Below are 20,130 nucleotides of genomic sequence, written 5' to 3'. Positions count from 1 at the left end.
AAAATATTCACACCCCTTGACTTTTTCCAAATTTTGTTGTGTTACAGCCTGAATTTAAAATTGATTTAATTTAGATTTTCTTGTCACTGGCCTACACACAATGCCCCATAATGTCAAAGTAGAATTATGTTTTTAGAAAGGCCAGGGTGGTTTTGCAATGCTTCGCAAATAAGGGCACCTATTGCTAGTAAAAAAAAGCAAGACATTGAATATCCCTTTGAGCATGGTGAAGTTAATAATTACACTTTGGATGGTGTATCTATACATCCAGTCATGACAATGATACATGCAAATCTTCCTAATTCAGTTCCCGGAGAGGAAGAAAATGGCTCAGTGATTTAGCCATGATGACGTTATAAAAAATAAAAAATAATTGTTGTTGTAATTTTACCCCCTTTTTCTCGCCAATTTTGTGATATCCAATTGCGATTGAGTTTCAAAGGCTGGACCTAATATAGTGTATAAGAGGTCATACAATAAGTTTTGTAGTGATTCTTATGTTAATGATGTAAAGAATATTTGCTGGTGTGTAATGAGGATCAATCAGATGCTGCACTTGACACATTTATGAAATTGCTTATACCAGTAACAAATAAGCATGCACCCATTAATGTCTGTAAAAACGGTTAAATCGCCTTAGATTGATGAGGAATTGAAAAATTGTATGGTTGAGAGAGATGAGGCAAACAAGTCTGGCAACAGAACTGATTTGGCAAACGTAATGCAAATTGAGGAATCATGTGACTAAACTGAATAACAAGGAGAAGAAACTATACTATGAAACAAAGATAAATTATATTAAGAATGATACTAAAAAGCTTTGGAGCACCTTAAATGAACTCATTCATTGAATCAGAGGGCGCATTCATCACAAAACCCACGGATATTTCCAACTACTTTAATGATTTTTTCATGGGCAAGATTAGCAAATTTAAGCATGACATGCCATCAACAAATGCCAACACTACACATCCAAGTATAACTGACCAAATTATGAGAGACAAGCATTGTATTTGAATTCCGTAAAGTGAGTGTGGAAGAGGTGAAATAAATGATTGTTGTCTATCAACAATGACAACTTGAATGGAAAATTACTAAGAATAATAGCAGACGATATTGCCACTCCTGTTTGCCATATCTTCAATTTAAGCCTACCTGAAAGTGTGTGCCCTCAGGCCTGGAGGGTAGCTAAAGTCATTCCGCTACCTAAGAAAAGTAAAGCTCCAATCAACCTGTTTCCAAACCTTAGTAAACTTTTGGGAAAAATTATGTTTGACCAGATACAATGCTATTTTACAGGAAACAAATTGACAAAACTTTCAGAACGCTTATAGGAAAGGACATTCAACAAGCCCAGCACTTACACAAATGACTGATGATTGGCTGAGAGAAATTGATGATAAAAAGATTGGGGGCTGTTTTGTTAGATTTCAGTGCGGCTTTTGGCATTATCGATCATAGTCTGCTGCTGGAAAAACATATGTATTATGTCTTTACACCCCCTGCTATATTGTGGATAAAGAGTTACCTGTCTAACAGAACACAGAGGGTGTTCTTTAATGGAAGCCTCTCCAACATAATCCAGGAATTCAGGAAATCAGGAATTCCCCAGAGCAGCTGTCTAGGTCCCCTACTTTTTTCAATCTTTACTAACAACATGCCACCGGCTTTGAGTAAAGCCAGTGTGTCTATGTATGTGGATGACTCAACACTATACACGTCAGCTACTACACCGACTGAAATGACTGCAACACTTAACAAAGAACTTGCAGTCCGTTTCAGAATGGGTAGCAAGAAATAAGTTAGTCCATTCACTAAACCCCAACTAAATCTTGTAATGAATAATGTGGAGCAAGTTGAGTTGACTAAACTGCTTGGAGTAACCCTGGATTGTAAACTGTCATGGTCAAAACATATTGATACAACAGTAGCTTAGATGGGGCGAAGTCTGTCTTAATAACAACACTATCAACAAGGCAGGTCCCACAGGCCCTAGTCAGGTGCCACAAAGAGGTACTTAGGAAAATTACAATTGGCTCAGAACCGGGCAGCACGGCTGGCCCTTAAATGTACAGAGGGAGCTAACATTAATTATATGCATGTCAATCTCTCATGGCTCAAAGTGGAGGAGAGATTGACTTCATCACTACTTGTTTTTGTAAGAAGCTGAATCAATGGAGTCAACATCCCTCCCAGTCAGATGATTTCTTGGATGGGCAGGGGGCCAGAAACTCATTTGGAACTCTGCCTACCTGGCCAGACTGAGTAAAGTCAACTCAGCTGAAGGTCTTTTTTTAAATTGTATTTATTATTTTACCAGGTAAGTTGACTGAGAACACATTCTCATTTACAGCAACAACCTGGGGAATAGTTACAGGGGATGAATGAGCCAATTGTAAGCTGGGGATGATTAGGTGACTGTATGAAGGCCAGATTGGAAATTTAGCCAGGACACTGGGGTTAACACCCCAACTCTTACGATAAGTGCCATGGGATCTTTAGTGACCAGAGAGAGTCAGGACACCCGTTTAACATCCCATCCGAAAGACGGCACCCTACACAGGGCAATGTCCCCAATCACTGCCCTGGGGCATTGGGTTATGTTTTTAAACCAGAGGAAAGGGGGCCTCCTACTGGACCTCCAACACCACTTTCAGCAGCATTTGGTCTCCCATCCAGAGACCAACCAGGACCAACCCAGCTTAGCTTTAGAAGCAAGCCAGCAGTGGGATGCAGGGTGGTATGCTGCTGGCAAAGCAGTCGAAGCAGTTACCGCTAGTGATTCGTGGGTTGACTCTATGGGGCGGGCAGGTTTAGGGTCATGAAATATTGTGTGGATGAAGGGCAGGTGGGTTGAATAAAGAAAAAACATATAAATGTATAATGTATAATTATTGTTCAATTTATGAGGTTTAGGTTTTTCTTTCATTCTTTTTAGGCTATCTGGCATTAATGCATAGGGCTATAAGCTGTAGGGCCCAACTGTACGCACACCAAATAGCCTACACGCCAATCGCCAAAAGCTTTTGGGAACGGGCAGAAAAAGTAAATGTAGAGCCACTGAGGCAAAAAGAACAATGTCTGAGTTTAATTTAAGAAGAGAAAAGCTGCGAAGTGGAGAGTTGAAAATAATGAGAAGGGAGGGTCAGAAAAATAATGTTTGGGAAAGATTTGGTGAAGTGGTCAAAGAGGATGATAGCAGTGTGACAAGACGGGGACATCAAACAGGCCTATGGCACGTCAAGGGAACTGTAGCCTACTGTTCAGATGGGTTAAATGGAAACTGAAATCTGTACACTGACTTTAGGTCTACAACCTCTCACATAGCCTTAATATTAACTCCTGCAGAATTAAGCATTTCTTGCAGTAGAAGTGCTATCTTTATCAGCTTCATAAAAGCTGATATTCAACCACATAAAATGCATCAAAGCCGAATTTAAATATTATCAGAAACATGTTGGGTCATTTTGCTCAGGAAGAAAGTTATTGCATTTTCTCTCCGGTGCCTAAAAGTCTTTGCTCCGTGAAAGAAGCAGAGATGACAAAGAGAAGTTTATTCTGGTGATCAAGGGTTTATTTAGTCTTCTAAGGCAACGTATAATGACAGCAGAGAAGCTGTATGTATGTAATTATAAACAGTTGACTAACAAATTGAGAACTTGGGATTATAAGGTTCTATCCACAAAAAGATGATTGAGATAATTGTCTTTTAAAGTTTCAAATCCTCCTTGGTTTGAAATGGGCACCCCTACATTTTATCCGCTGAAACACAATCCTCTAGCAGCTAGCTCATGCCCTCCTGCACACTTCCCACATGTTGGAATCTCCCTCCTACAAAGTGCTGCGACTTGACCATAAACGTTGCAACACTGCAGTGGATTGGGCACAAAAGTTCTAAGAGGATAACTCATACAGCCTAACATGACCTTGTCGGGTCAAGACTCAAAACTCAAAAGGACTGACAGTGACTGCTCTGTTTCACCATGCTCACCACTGGGTTTGCATCGCATCAAAACGGCGGGAATCAAAAACACCAGGAATCTTTAACTTAAATTGCTCAAAATCCACCCTTTAAGCTATCCCATAAATCACTCCTTTCAATGTTGCCCTGTTCCTAAGAGCAAAGCAAGAAACAGATCTTGACCCCAAGTTGCGTGACACGGAGTGCCCGCTCCCTCTGGTCAGAAGAAAAACAAACAAATATCTCAAGTCCTCTACAGGTTACCGTCACTGATTTAAACTGCACCCAACTCCTTTCCCACCCAACCTGAAACCACAAATGGAACCGCCAAAAGGCAAGGATCCATTTTCTTAAAAAATGTCACTCCTACTACCAGATTCTTAATCAGGTTCTTTATCGTTCTTTATCATGTTCATTGGTGCCAGGGTCGGGTTCTGAGCTCTTCATCGCACCTTCCACCTCACTTAACTCGCCCTCATTTACTTCCATTTCACCTCCAGAACTCGGTCTGGCACACGGCACACTTTGTTTGCACTTGACACCACTCTTTTTCGACAAACCATCTGAATTTTTATCACCATCTTCCTCAAATTCAAATCCAACCTCTTTTCCTCATTCTCTTTGACCTCTTCTTCTTTTTCCCTTCCACTCCTCCTCAGAAATCCACCTTTCTGTGTCCCTGTCCCAATATTCTTCTTCTCCCGACTTTGTGGCATCCCGATGTAACGCCATGTATTGTCGTCCTTCTCACCTCGGTCTTGCATTGTTAATGTTAATTGATCATGAAATGATATGGTTATTCCTATTGGCTGATGCGTTATGGTTAGTGGTATTTAAACCCTGTAATTTCCTTGTTTGTCAGACAGGACGGGGAACAGGTTGGCATGCTGTCGGTTACAGTTATATTTGAAGCATGTTTTTTTCTTTGATAGAGCTCTACTTATTTTGATTCAGATTGTCTTTGAATAACAGCCTGTTTGCTATTTTTTTTTGTACACATTGTAGCCGGCTATTTGTCACGTTTGCTAATAAACGTGTAACTCTGGGCAACAAGAACTATCTTCATTGTCAGCCTCCTCACTGTTAAATGTAACCTTTATTTAACTAGGAAAGTGAGTTAATTAAGAACAAGTTCTTATTTACAATGACAGCCTACCCCAACGATGCTGGGCCAATTATGCCCTATCAGACTCACAATCACAGCCGGATGTGATTCAGCCTGGATTCGAACCATGGGCTGTGGTGCCACCTCTTGCACTGAGATGCGGTGCCTTAGACCGCTGCGCCACTCAGGAGCTCTTTCTCACAGGGATGGACACTTTTCTGGTGTGACCAGTAGCATATGGATGGCCCATGCTAGTTGGAAATTTGAATTGTCAAATTACACCCGAATGAAAGTTTGAAATGTCCATGGCAGGGTCGAAAAAATGCTTTGAAAACTGACTTTGAAATGTTTACAACTTTAAAGGCAAATGAGGGGACACTGTTTGTGTACTTCTATTCATCTTCATGTTAAATTGTTTGAAAAAATGTTGAAAAAATATGTCAAAGTTTTAAGAAACCAAACATCTTAAGTGTCTTTCTTCTGCAAACTTTCTTCTCATCATTATGCGCCGGTGTGTTTTCAGTCATGTCTCACGTCAAAGTGCTATGATAGCGTATCTGCAATATTATTTCATTTTGGCTGGGTTAATTAAATTGAGTCATAGCCTAAACTAATTAATGCTGGTCTGATGACAACAGAACACTGACAACAGAACAATTCATGCGTCGGTCTAAACATTGTCTAGAGAAATACCATGTAACGAAGCAGTATAGACAGACAGAAAGACATAAAGCTTGTTTTTAAGTGTCAATTAAAAACTTTATTTAAACAGGGAAATCTTATGAAATCCTCTTTTACAAGGGAGCCCTGCACACAATCATACAAATTCATAATATTTACAATTCCAAAGCAATAAAACATACAATATTTACAAGTAATTCAAGAACAGTAACTTATAAAACACAATAATGGAAAACAAACACATTCCTCAGTAAAAAGGATATCAACCAGCTGTCTGAACTGCCCTAGCGGCACCAAAACATCAAATGTTAGAGATGACCGGAGATCATTCCAGGTGCAAAAAAACTAAACACAGATCTACCTAACTCAGTAGAGACCGAAGGGATCTCTGGAGTTAGCCATCTCTGAGACCAGATCTGGTAGCTCGTATGTCTGTAGGTTTACAATAGAGTATGTTTTTGCAAGAGGGCTTTAACCATCTGTATAGCCGCTTCGTGCTAATTAGACATACACTACATGGGCAAAAGTATGTGGACACCTGCTCGTCTAATATCTCATTCCAAAATCATGGACATTATTATGGAGTTGGTCTAACTCTTTGCTGCTAAAATAACTTCCACTCTTCTGGGAAGGCTTTCCACTAGACGTTGGAACATTGCTGTGGGGACTTGCTTCCATTCAGCCACAAGTGCATTAGTGAGGTCGGGAACTGATGTTGGGCAATTAGGCCTAGCTGGCAGTCGGCGTTCCAGTTCATCCCAAAAGTGTTTGATGGGGTTGAGGTCAGGGCTCCGACCTCGACAAACCATTTTCTATATGGACCTCACTTTGTGCACATGGGCATTGTCATGCTGAAACAGGAAAGAGCCTTCCCCACACTGTTGTCACAAAGTTGGAAGCAGGGCCTAGCCTGAACCATGAACCATGAAAAACAGCCTAGAACATTATTCCTCATCCACCAAACTTTACAGTTGGAACTATGCTTTCGGGCAGGTAGCGTTTTTCTGGCACCTGGTAAACCCAGATTTGTCCGTCGGACTGCCAGATGGTGAAGCGTAACTGATCAATCCAGGGAACGCATTTCCACTGCTCTAGAGTCCATTGGTGGCGAGCTTTACACCACTCCAGCCGGCTCTTGTCATTAAGCATTGTGATCTTAGGATTGTGTTCGGCTGCTCGGCCATGGAAACCCATTTCATAAAACTCCCGACGAACAGTTCTTATGCTGACTTTGCTTCCAGAGGCAGTTTGGAACTCTGTAGTGAGTGTTGCAACCGAGGACAGATGATTTTTACACGCTTCAGCTCTTGGCAGTCACGTTCTGTGAGTTTGTGTGGCCTACCACTTCGCGGCTGAGTCGTTGTTGTTCCTAGATGTTTCCACTTCACATTAACAGCACTTACAGTTGACCGGGGCAGCTCCAGCAGGGCAGAAATTTGACGAACTGACTTGTTGGATAGGTGGCATCCTATGACGGTGCCTTATTGAAAGTCACTGAACTCTTCAGTAATGCAATTCTACTGCCAATGTTTGTCTATGGAGATTGCGAGGCTGTGTGCATGATTTTATAGACCTGTCAGCAACAGGTGTGGCTGAAATGGCCGAATCCACTCATTTGAAGGGGTGGCCACATACTTTTGTATATATAGTTTAAGTCCAACTAATTTAGCGTGTCACAGAAATGTGGTTTTTCCTTTAGTCACATCAACCATGCTCAGTATCCACGACTAGCTTTGTTAAAGGATGTGATGTAGTTTGGAATGTAGTTTGGAACCAATAGAGGTGAGAGTGTTTAATGTTAGAATGCGCTGGAGTTTTGACATAACATGCACACTGTAAATCCCATGATTGATTGAATTCTTTTTTCATTAGACAGGCACTGATATTATTTATAATGTGCGTAGCTTTGGTTAGCCTCAGGCGTCACTGGTATACAGTATCTATTATGGCTTGAGTAGCCTCAGACAACATTATACCATGATGTCCTTTTACCTGCAGATCTGCTGTTACAAATGTATTCCCCTGGTTGATAAAACAGAGCCTATACCCTGACATGATTAAATAGTCTGTGATTTATGTTTGACTAATGTAATCTCTAGTCAAGTAATATCTAACATAAATTCTGAATTATGGATGATTTATCACTTGGCGCCGCAGAAAACATCCTCCAGCACCCAAACATGACAAATTACCCTTATCTGATGAGCCGGAGTAAACTTACACTAGATGCTTTTGCTGTTGCCGCAGTGATGTTATTAAAAGGCCATATTTAATCACACAGTATTTTTCCAGGCCTGAGGCAGAGAAAGAAAGACAAGTTGTTGGTCATATGGCTCCTGTCTCATGTTGCGAGACATTTATTAATAAAATACACTACAGAGCTGTGTGTGTATAAACGCTAGCCTCCGAAACGATTAGAGACCGGCACAATTGACGAGGCAAATCACTAAATGGCAGCAGACTGTTTGATCATGACATCTTTTCCACATATGATTTTTCCATAGAGACCGGTGAGAGGCATTGAGATGTACTTATTATCAAACGTGAAATTCAATGGAGAAAAGCTGGTCACAGTTCGCAGTCTAGGTCAGACAGAAGACAGATTACAGTCAAAATGATGTTTATGCTTAAGAACTAACCTTGCACTCCGTCTCAAACGAAAAAACATAACAACCTAAACCAATGTTGTGTAATAGTCCCATTTCCCTATTTTCGAAATACAAAAATACATTAAAGACAACCCACACGCATGCAAGCACAGGCACATAGTCTGAATATCTTGCATCCCAGGGATTACGTAAAACCGCGTACATCCTATAAGAGATAATTCCACAGTGAATTGAAAATACATCACACAATAACCAGACCCGCCCACTGGGGAGCAAGGCCCACCCAATAATTCTATGTATTTTTACCTAAACATGCAAACACCATCAGATAGAATTCATAGCAAGCAGTGCACTGGAATGACATTCAGATGAACTGGAATGACAATTCACTCTCATGGGATGGGTGGCGAAAAAGAACTAAATGAAAGCCACATCCCCAGCAAGCCACAAATATGACCGCATTGAGGCAAATGTCGCAGTGCTTCTATGTTTATATGGACCATACCGCTGCCTACTGCATTTGTTAATTTAGCAAACAAGACATTTCATAATCCAGTGCCTTTATCACAGTCAACACATCTTTATTTTAGCTTTAATTAGCCTCATGGCATTGTGTGCTCAATTGCATGAGATGAGCTATGAAACGGCAAATGTTCCTCTCTGCCCTGTAGCAAAATGTGTAGAATTGCAGGAAGTTAGCAGTTCCCACCAACAAATTTTGGGCTACGCTACTGGCTCAGGGAGTCTGGAATCATGTATGTCATATTGATTTTATTTATGAAGGGTGGCAGGTAGCATAGCGGTTAAGAGCTTTGGGCCAGTAACCAAACGATTGCTGGTTCGAATCCCCGAGCCGACTAGGTGAAGAGTCTGTCTGTGCCCTTGAGCAAGACACTTAACGCTAATTGCTCTGGATAAGAGTGTCTGTTGACTAAAATGTTTAATGTAAATATATATTTCCTGACTTGCTATACCTTATTTAGTCAATGTAATTTAACCTGGTTTAGTGCTCCCATGCACTCCTCCATTTTCCCATTTGCACTCCCTCATTTGACTTACAGCACAGTAGTAATGTGTAAATGATGCCAAGCACTGTAGATGAGAGACACAGATGAATGTCATTGTTGATATCAAAGAAATCTATATTCAATGTAGTATCAGTTCATATTTTTGGGAATATGCCACGTAACAGGAGATACTTTTTAACCTAACTTGGAAAGTCAGTGATATGTAATGCTTTTCAGCCAGCTCAGATACTGTAATGTTACATCCATATCTTATTAATTTGTGTGAAATCAAGCAACCTCTATCAACCCATACATAGGATTAGGGGAAGGTATAGTACACTGGTAATCTATCTATAATGAAATAGGCAGGACACGGGATCGCCAGGAAGTTTGATCAATTAAGAACAATGACCTTTTGCCAAAGTATAATTTAAGGATTAAAGTAAAAAATTCAAAACAAGTATCTACCATGATTTGCATTGAAATAAACATTGTAAGGGCAATTTGTTTGAACGTCAGGATGTAAAGGATTGAACTATTAGAAGGTAGGATTAGTTCTCATATAAAGGCTATATTCATGCAAATGCATAAGGCTTATTTCTCTTATACAGTGCCTTCAGAAAGTATTCATACCCCATGACTTATTCCACATTTGTGACTCGTTTCAGGTAACTAGGCATATTTCGCAATTCACTACTTCACAGGAGAGGCATTTCATCGTAATTTAAAAACAATCAAAATGCATTTTCTGGCAGAAATGCCTTCTGGAACAAACTTGTGTGCCATCTGTAAATACGAATTTAAAAAAACAATTACGAGCCTAATTGGTTTAGCCACGAAAAAAGACAGTAACCTTCCCGCTAGCCATGATTGGCTGGGATAATGGATGTGCTGGACATGCCGCGAGATGAGTTCTGATTGGTCTGCCATGTAGCTTGCTTCTGTCTATTCCACAAGCTGCTCAGTATGTGTAGGTAATCCTTTCTAACGTGGCTTTTTTTTAAAGATATCTCGAACTGCAACAAAGAAGTTAAATTTTTTTTAAACCTTTATTTAACTAGGCAAGTCAGTTAAGAACACATTCCTATTTACAATGACGCCCTAGGAACAGTGGGTTAAGGGCAGAACGACAGATTTATATCTTGTTAGCTCATGGATTCGATCTTGCAACCTTTCGGTTACTGGCCCAATGCTCTAACCACTAGAATACCTGCCACCCCTCAGTGGAATCAGTGGAATGCCCGGTAGAAGCAGTTTGATTGCAAATATTATTACGGAGGGAGTCGAAAAGAGAACACCTGTCTCCAGATTACATCTTCAAACTAAGGGCAACCATGGCATCAGTGGCAGGGAGGGAGAAGCGGTAATCCATGTATACAGGTAAGAGGGTCTAGCTAGCTACATTTTCAGATATTATATATTTCTCATTTTGTCAAAGTTGTTTTCATTGCAAGTTAAAGCATACTGTTAGCTAGCTAGCTAACATTACATGTATGATCTGTGTAGTAATACTATTCGTATCTCAGAAATCGATTTTGCAATTCTAGTTATAGCCTAATGTTAACTAGCTAGCTAACATTGAACCTAGTTGGATAAATTGAGTTACCTGCAGATTCGGTATGAGTTGGGATTATGGTTCATTGTTTAGCTAGCTAGCTACATGTCTAAACAAACAACTCCACTATGCAAGTAATTATTTCACTGTATCGTTTACACTTTCTGTATTCTGTGCATTTGACAAATAAACGGTTTTATTTTATATAGTGTGTGTTTACCAGAGGCGGTAATGCAAAGAACAACATGACCTGCACCAAAGTCAAATTAGGATATAACGTTATACCAACGAGACAGTGTCCAAGTTCTAAAATTCTCCGGTAGAATGCCCTGCTTTTATTTTGTCACACTCACAACCGCTATTTTCTGTAATTAGCTCGCCATTAACTTGTAAATAATGATCTTGTTGTGAATGAATTTTCCTGTGATAATTGTAAAAAATGTACTGAAGTTAAGACGTTGTCAGCTATGATATGGTCATTATTTGAACTGGCTATCGAGCTAACTTAACATTAGCTAGCTAGCTAACAAGCTAACCAAAACATTGTTTAGAAAATGTATTTTAGTTGCCTGGTTTGCTAGATTGACATATCCTTAATTCATTTTTAAACGGTTGGGTTTGTTGGTGTCAAATTACACCAGTTATGCTATTTTTGACCACCAGGCTGCTGATATCATGCAGCTTGTTGTTTTTGTTTATACTTTTTCATAATGACAACGACAAGTTTGATGTCGGATGACAATAGAATGTTCATGATGTCACAGTGACAACTGTCTACAGACATGTAGATAGACATAGTATAAACCAGCCTTTAGTCTTGAAATATTTGGTTCGGTCGATTCGATTCGGTCTTATGTACCAAAATATAAAATTGTGTTTTTTACATTGGATAAAAGTAGAGACTTAGTGCTAGAAAATTGTATTATACAGTTGAGGAACAATGGGAAAGTAATTCTGCTTTGAAAGTTAAACTTGTTACCCAACTTTTGAGAAAATGGCCCTTGAATGTTTTTGGTACACCTACCGGAGAGCTCTTCTTTGTCTACAACCATTCATCATCGTTCACACCCTCTTAAGCCTTAAAAAAAATATTGTTTTTGAATTTCGCGGCACTGGTTTTTCAGTGGGGGTGGGGGGGGAGTGCCGCTAGCGGCACTCTCATCCTAGACAGGTTAACCCCACCCATCTCTTTAAGGATTGACATGTGAGGCCATGTGCTAAACAAAGTTAGTATGGTAGTGTAGTAAACATGCACAGGATACAGAAGGTGTAAACGGTACAGTGAAATGGTTACTTGCATAGTGTAGTCTTTTGATTAGACATGTAGCTAGGTAGCTTGCTAGCTAAACAATGAACTATAATCCCAACCCATACTACTAGCAAATACAAATTGATTCTCATAGCTCGCCACCATGCATGAATCCTCAGGTAGCTAAGGCTAACCAACTACACTATATCTACAAGAGTATGTGGACACCCATTAAAATTAGCCGATTGAGCTGCCCCGGTCCACTGTAATTGCTGTTATTGTGAAGTGGAAACGTCTGGGAGCCACAACGGCTCAGCCACGAAGTGGTGTAGGCCACACAAGCTCACAGAACGGGACCGCCGAGTGCTGAAGTGAGTAGTGTGTAAAAATCGTCTGTCCTCGGTTGCAACACTCAGTACCGAATTCCAAACTGCTTCTGAAAGCAATGTCAGCACAAGAACTGTTAGTCGGGTGCTTCATGAAATGTGTTTCCATGGCCAAGCAGCCGCACACAAGTCTAAGATCACCATGTGCAATGCCAAGCGTCGGCTGAAGTGGTGTAAAGCTTTCTGCTATTGGACTCTGGAGAAGTGGAAATGCGTTCTATGGGGTCCAACAGACAAATCTGGGTTTGGCGGATGCCAGGAGAACGCTATCTGTCTCAATGCATAGAGCCAACTGTAAAGTGTGGATGAAAAAGAATGGCCTGGGGTTCTTTTTCATGCTTCGGGCTAGGCCCCTTAGTTCCAGTAAAGGGAAATCTTAATGCGATTGGCTTGCACAGCGTCCTGACCTCAACCCCATTGAACACCTTTGGGATGAATTGGATTGCCGACTGCGAGGCATGCCTAATCGCCCAACATCAGTGCCCGACCTCACTAATGCTCGTGGCTGAATGGAAACAAGTCCCCGCAGCAATTTTCCAACTTCTAGCTAGCTAACATTACTATAACTAGCAATGCAAATAGATTTCTGAGATACGAATAATATTACTACACAGATCATACACGTAACATTAGCTAGCAAGCAAGCCAGCTAATGTTATCTAGCTAGCTAACAGTACGCTTTAACTTGCAATGAAATTACTTTCGGACACAATTAGAAACATATCATATCTGAAAATGTAGCTAGACTCTTACCTGTGTACATGGATGAACGCTTCTCCTCTCTCTGTCACGGATGCCATGTTTGCCCTTAATTTGAAGATGTAGTCCGGACACAGGTGTTTTAAACAGCTTTCTGTGGTGTCTTTTCGACTCCTTCCGCATTTGCAAGCATACTCTACTTCCACCGGGCATTGCACTGATTTCAAAACTTGGTCAACATCTTCCGTGACAACAACACTGTTGATTGACGTTTCTTTCCCATCACTGTCTGGTTCAATTAAAAAGTTTTGAACTAAAACAGGGATTTCCTCATCGTCTGATTCATTTTCAGAGTCAGAGAGAGTCAGCATGGGACGATCGTCCTCCAGAAAGTAGTTCATCACAACTTTTCCCCGCTGATCTTCATCGATAGCGCCTGTTAAATTCAGGGCAGCAATGTTGAGAGCAGTAGCAACATTTTTGCAGTTCTCCATATCTTAAAGAACTCCACGGTAGCAAGGATTATCTACACATACTGAGCAGCTCATGTTATAAACAGAAGCATTCTACATGGCAGACCAATCCGAACTCGTCTCTCGGCATTTTCATCCCATCCATTCTTTCAGACAATCATGGCTATTGGGAAAGTTCCTGCCTTTTTCCGTGGCTAAACCAGGTAGGCTCCTAATTTAACATTTTATTCGTATTTACAGATGGCATACAAGTGTGTTATTAGGGCACATGAAAGTTCACATGTTCCAGAAGGCATTTTGCCCAAAAAACTAATTTTGATAAAAAAATTATATAACTGCATTCAAATGCGTCTCCTGTAAAGTAATGACGTGGGACATGTGCCTAGCTTCCTGAAACGGTCACATTTTTACTCCTGAACTAATTTAGGCTTGTTATAACAAAGGGGTTGAATATTTATTGATTCAAGACATTTCAACTTTACATTTTTTATTAATTTGTTAAAATTACAAAAAACATTATTCCACTTTGACATTATGGGGTTTTGTGTGTATGTATGCCAGTGACACAAAACCTAAATTTAATAATTTTTAAATGTTGTCTGTAACACAACAAAATGTAGAAAAAGGTGTGTGAATACTTTGAGGGCACTGTACAGTACATTATATAACAGGAGTTAATTTGCCTTATTTAAAATAGTAGGCCTACTGTATATGTAACCGATGTGAAATGGCTAGCTGGTTAGCGGTGGTGTGCGCTAATAGCCTTTCAAACGGTGACGTCACTCGCTTTGAGACCTTGAAGTAGTGGTTCCCCTTGCTCTGCAAGGGCCGAGGCTTTTGTGGAGTGATGGGTAAAGATGCTTCGTGGGTGACTGTTGTTGATGTGTGCAGAGGGTCCCTGGTTCGCGCCCGGGTATGGGCGAGGGGACGGACGTAAAGTTAAACTGTTACATATACATACATTGATATCTAACAATGTGCTTTGTTGTCTGCACAGTATATAGTGTACTTCATTCCACACTGTTTGAACTAAGAGATTAAAAAGGTCCGCCACAAGGTTATGTGGGTAATTGTTTCCTGTAATGATTGCATAATACACCCTCCGAACTGCACGGTTGCAGCACAACAGAAGACCACACCATCACCTCCCACAGCCCAGTCTCATTCTCCAGACAGTCACCCAGAATTGCTTTTAAACTCCAATATGACAGCGTTTATTCTTTATTACACACTCTCCCAGAGGCTCCCAGCTCATTTAACATTATTACGATTTGACAATATTTCTCCCGCTGCCGTGCAACAGATCCCTTGGCAAAGTCACTAGGTTTTGATTGTGCTCGGGCATCGGATGGGAGCGGCAATGGCGGAGGCAGAAGTATACTGGGTACGTTGGGTCCTCGGAGTGCCACACGCTGGCAAGACGGCTGAGTCAGGGGAGCTGCTCTGCCTGCCTGCCTCTGAGCATGATGTGATGGGGGAGAGCAGTGTGGTTATGGGGGCTTATTGCCCTGCCTCTCAGTTCCTCTCCGCTTGCAGGAGTGACTGGCCTGACTGGCACCTCACTGAAATCAAATCAATTACGGCCCAGACTTCTCTGTAGCTGGATATAGACAAACAGACGGGTCCATTTAGGCGATTCAAGAGGCTGGACAGGGCATCACATGAAGTCAGCCTAGGGTCAACATGACAAGTAATTAAAATACAAACTTTTTAAGGTAAAAGATATGAGCGCCTTGATTCTGGGGAGGTAAGAGCAAAGATAAAAGTGAAGACAAAGGCTAAGATATATTCTTTGTCAGAGTGCTATTTATCAGAGAAACTTTAGGTAGGCTACTTACTACAAAAAAAGTATGTTAAAAAAACTAGCTACTGTTTAGCTTTCTATAAAAATGGCGACACGCTGTGTGTCATTGAGCTCACATTCAGCAATAATGAGTAAAAAGTAAAGGCTGTGTAAGGACTATTTTTGACATGAGTCGGACCGCAGAGTGAAGGAAAAGCAGCCAACAAGTGCTCAGCATATGTGAGAACTCCTTCAAGACTGTTGGAAAAGCATTCCAGGAAAAGCTGGTTGAGAGAATGCCAAGAGTGTGCAAAGCTGTCATCAAGGCAAAGGGTGGCTATTTTAAGAGTCTCAACTATAAAATATATTTTGATTTGTTGGTTACTACATGATTCCATATGTGTTATTTCATAGTTTTGATGTCTTCACTATTATTCTACAAAGTAGAAAATAGTAAAAATAAATAAAAACTCTTGAATGAGTAGGTGTTCTGAAACTTTTGACTGGTAGTGTAAGTATTTAGACTCTCTGCCATGAGACTCAAAATTGAGCTCCGGTGCATCCTGTTTCCATTGATCATCCTTGAGATGTTACTACAGCTTAATTGTAGTCCACCCGTGGTAAATTCAATTGATTGGACATGATTTGTAAAGGCACATACCTGTCTATATAAAGGCCCCACAGTTGACAGTGCATGTCAGAGCAGAAAACCAAGCCATGAGGTCAAAGGAATTGTCTGTAGAGCTCTGAGACAGGATTGTGTCGAGGCACAGATCTGGGGAAGGGTACCGAAACATTTCTGCAGCATTGAAGGTCCGCAAAAACACAGTGGTCTCCATCATTCTTAAATGGAAGAGGTTTGGAACCACGAAGACTCTTCCTAGAGCTGGCTGCCCGGCCAAAGTAAGCAATCGGGGGAGAAAGGCCTTGGTCAGGGATGGTCACTCTGACAAAGCTCCAGAGTTTCTCTGTGGAGATGGGAGAACGTTCCAGAAGGACAACCATCTCTGCAGCACTCCACCAATCAGGCCTTTATGGTAGAGTGGACAGACGGAAGCCACTCCTCAGTAAAAGGCACATAACAGCCTGCTTGGAGTTTGCCAAAAGGCACCTAAAGACTCTCAGACCGTGAGAAACCAGATTCTCTGGTCTCATGAAACCAAGATTGAACTCTTTGTCCTGAATGCCAAGCGTCACGTCTGGAGGAAACCTGGCACCGTCCCTATGGTGAAGCATGGTGGTGGCAGCATCATGGTGCGGGGATGTTTTTCAGAGGCAGGGACTGGGAAACTAGTCAGGATCAAGGCAAAGTTGAACAGAGCAAAATACAGAGAGATCCTTGATGAAAACCTGCTCCAGAGCACTCAGGACATCAGACTGGACCTTAGTCCAACAGGACAACGACCCTAAGCACACAGTCAAGACAACGCAGGAGTGGCTTCGGGACATGTCTCTGAATGTCCTTGAGTGGCCCAGCCAGAGCCCAGACTTGAACCCAATAGAACATCTCTGGAGATACCTGAAAATAGCTGTGCAGCAACGCTCCCCATCCAACCTGATAGAGCTTGAGAGGATCTGCAAAGAAGCTCGGGAGAAACTCCCCAAATACAGGTGTGCCAAGCTTGTAGCGTCATACCCAAGAAGACTCGAGGCTGTAATCGCTGCCAAAGGTGCTTCAACAAAGTTCTGAGTAAAGGGTCTGAATACTTACGGAAACGTTGTTCATGAAATCGACCGTAGTTAAATCCAAACAGATTTGATAAATAGACCTGGTTGTGTTTTAGTCTTCCCTACAGTCTTGTATGTAATTGAAGTGGTAATGTGTATATGTTGAAGGAGAGAGAGTGTTATTACGGGGGGGGGAAAAGCCAGTGGGAGGCCGGAAGGATAATCTGAAAACAAATATTTATTTAATGGCTGCCAAATACAGTCAGCTCAAAGTATTGGGACACGGACTCCTTTTTTGTTGTTTTGGCTCTGTATAACAGCAATTTGGATTTGAAATGATACAATGATGATGAGGTTAAAGTGCAGACTGTCAGCTTTATTTGAGAGTATTTTCATTGATATCGCATGGACCGTTTAGAAATTACAGCACTTTTTGTTCATGGTCCCCCCATTTTAGGGGACCAAAAGTATTGGGACAAATTCACTTTAAAGTAGTGAAAAGTTTATTATTTGGTCCCTTATTCCTAGCACATAATGATTACATCAAGCGTATAACTCTACAAACTTGTTGGATGCATTTGCTGCTTGTTTTGGTTGTGTTTCAGATTACTTTGTGCCCAATAGAAATTAATGGTAAATAATGTATTGTGTCATTTTAGAGTCACTTTTATTCTAAATATTAATAGAATATGTTTCTAAAACGTCTACATTAATGTGGATGCTCCCATGATTACAGATAACCTTGAATGAATCGTGAGTAATGATGAGTAAGAAAGTCACAAAGTCACAAATATCATACCCCCCGAAAAATGCTAAAAATAACCTTCCCTGTAATGGTGAGAGGTTAGTATGTCTTAGGGGTATGATATTTGTGCTTGTATTTCACAGCCGGTTTGGGTTTGCACCTCGCACCCTTTTTTCTGTCTCACTTCTTCTCGCCATCAGTCATCTTCCTCGCCCGGTCCTCCGACATGAATTCCATCTCTGTGTGGGACTTCAGGAAACTCAGTATCGATCCGCCAGCCGCTGCCATGCCACACGTCTGCTAGCTCCGAAGCCCTCGCTCGGCTACCGTTCGGTTCAATCACTGTTGAACTGGATTGGCTCATTTACTTTTTAGAACAAGATTGAAGCTTACAAATCTGTGTAGGGTGTGTGACAAACGGTAGCCTGTGGTGTTCCCATCAATCTGCTCGTTGAGCTTATTTCTTTTCGGGAAAGTGATTTACAAAAGTAAACCTTCAATAGTGAACGTTAAAGCAATATGCTGGCTACTGTTGATATTCTCAACAACAAAAAAGCTACAAGGAGACCCTGTAGCCATGTCAATATCTCTTTTCTCAAAATGACTTGTTTTCTATAGAAATCCACAAAGAGAAGGAGTGTGTGTGTGAAAGCACAATAGTAGGCAACACCACAGATCTCTACCACCCTGTTTTTCCTTTGTTTGATTTCAGACACCACACTGTCTCACAGAGCAGCAACAACCCCTGCTTAGTTATACATCAAAAGGGTCTGTTTGCTACTGGACTTTTTAATTTTTCAGCAGCAGGTGACAATGCTGCTATGTTAACACCCTGCTCCCCCAGACCGGCCAGCTTAGCTGAGCTATTGTGTGTGATTCACAAGAGGGATCCTCTTGTGGAAAAAACAGCCATTATAAAATAACAGACACATCTGGTCCCAAGATGCCCACTTTCACAGCTCTCAACTTTGGAAAGTGTTTTAGATTTCATACGAAAGAGAGGAATTAACCCTGTTGGGTATCTTTGTGTTATCCATGCAGTTTTCTCTAATTTGACCAAACTAATGTATCTTTCTCTCTCTGTGTTTGTCATCCACAGGGTGATGAAGTTCTGACTGTGATCAAAACCAAGGCGCAGTGGCCAGCATGGCAGCCCCTGAATGTGTGAGTACACTGTGATGTACAAGAGTACCCTCACTTTTCACAGGTTTGAAAATGTTAATTGTCTGTCTAAAAAACGGTGAAATTACTTGTAGAGATTATCATTTGATAATCATTAATTGAGAATTTAGATGAAAACAGAATTTCTCATAATTTTTTTAACTTAATCAGAAAACAGGCTGAGGAGATAATCACCCAGCATTAATTCAATAGCTACCTGCCTGGCCTGCGGGTGTTTTCTTTAAATTCATTAATGATTGTGTACATTTTTCATGAGGTATTTTGTTTGCAAAAGGAAGACTCCTGTTTTGATGAGAGATGTGTTTCCTCTGGGTGTTTCTGTGATTAGTGTTATTGACTGCCTCCAGTTCCAATATTTTAAGACGTTACATTTACCTATTTTAACATTAGCCAACCAATTAATCCGGGCAATTTTCTCTCTTTAGAAGAGGCTGTTTGGAGAAGTCATATACATGTGTTTTATGTAAAGGGGGATCAGAACAACATAGATGTCTGAACGGGAAGGAGATTGTTTAAAGAGATTGATGTGCTTGTGGAATAAGTTCTCTAAATAAGGCACAGCGAAGTATAGGTTGTTGTTTCGATACTTGTTTATTCATCTCACAGGAACTGCTTGAATTAGATCAGTTGTATCTAACTGAGCAGTACTACACTCCCACGTCGTGTTATATTACAGAAATGTACAGAGTTTTGTTGTTTATCACCTAATTAACATGACAAGGAGAAATATTATATAAGTATCTCTTCACATGTCAGTAACTATTCAGATGTTACTGGCTGTTATTCTCCTCTTAGTATTTGTGTTGTGGAAATTAACACATAAATAGAGTCCCAAAAAGCACCCAGTTCCCTATATAGTGCACTCCTTTTCACCAGGGCCTATAGGGCTCTGGTTAAAAGTAGTCCACTATATAGGGAATAGGGGGCCATTTGGGATAGAAACTGTCTATTTGCCTCCACGCACATTCACCAGCCTAAACATTTCCGACGTAACATCTATTTCATTCACACTTATTTTATGTGTTCT

General features: G+C 40.9%; 1 protein-coding gene across 2 annotated transcripts in view; it reads left to right on the top strand.

The window, feature by feature from the left end:
- The window catches only part of LOC139540020 (spondin-1-like), a 128,884-nt gene that overhangs the window by 86,342 nt on the left and 22,412 nt on the right, over positions 1-20,130 (top strand). For both annotated transcript variants that reach the window (XM_071343509.1, XM_071343508.1), the window contains exon 7: positions 19,021-19,085. In XM_071343509.1, coding sequence (XP_071199610.1) covers positions 19,021-19,085 — 65 coding nt within the window. The remainder of the gene's footprint in view (positions 1-19,020; positions 19,086-20,130) is intronic.

This window comes from Salvelinus alpinus, chromosome 15 (assembly GCF_045679555.1).
Source record: "Salvelinus alpinus chromosome 15, SLU_Salpinus.1, whole genome shotgun sequence".
NCBI classification, from domain to species: Eukaryota; Metazoa; Chordata; class Actinopteri; order Salmoniformes; family Salmonidae; genus Salvelinus; species Salvelinus alpinus.
This window is presented reverse-complemented; position numbering and strand designations above follow the sequence as displayed.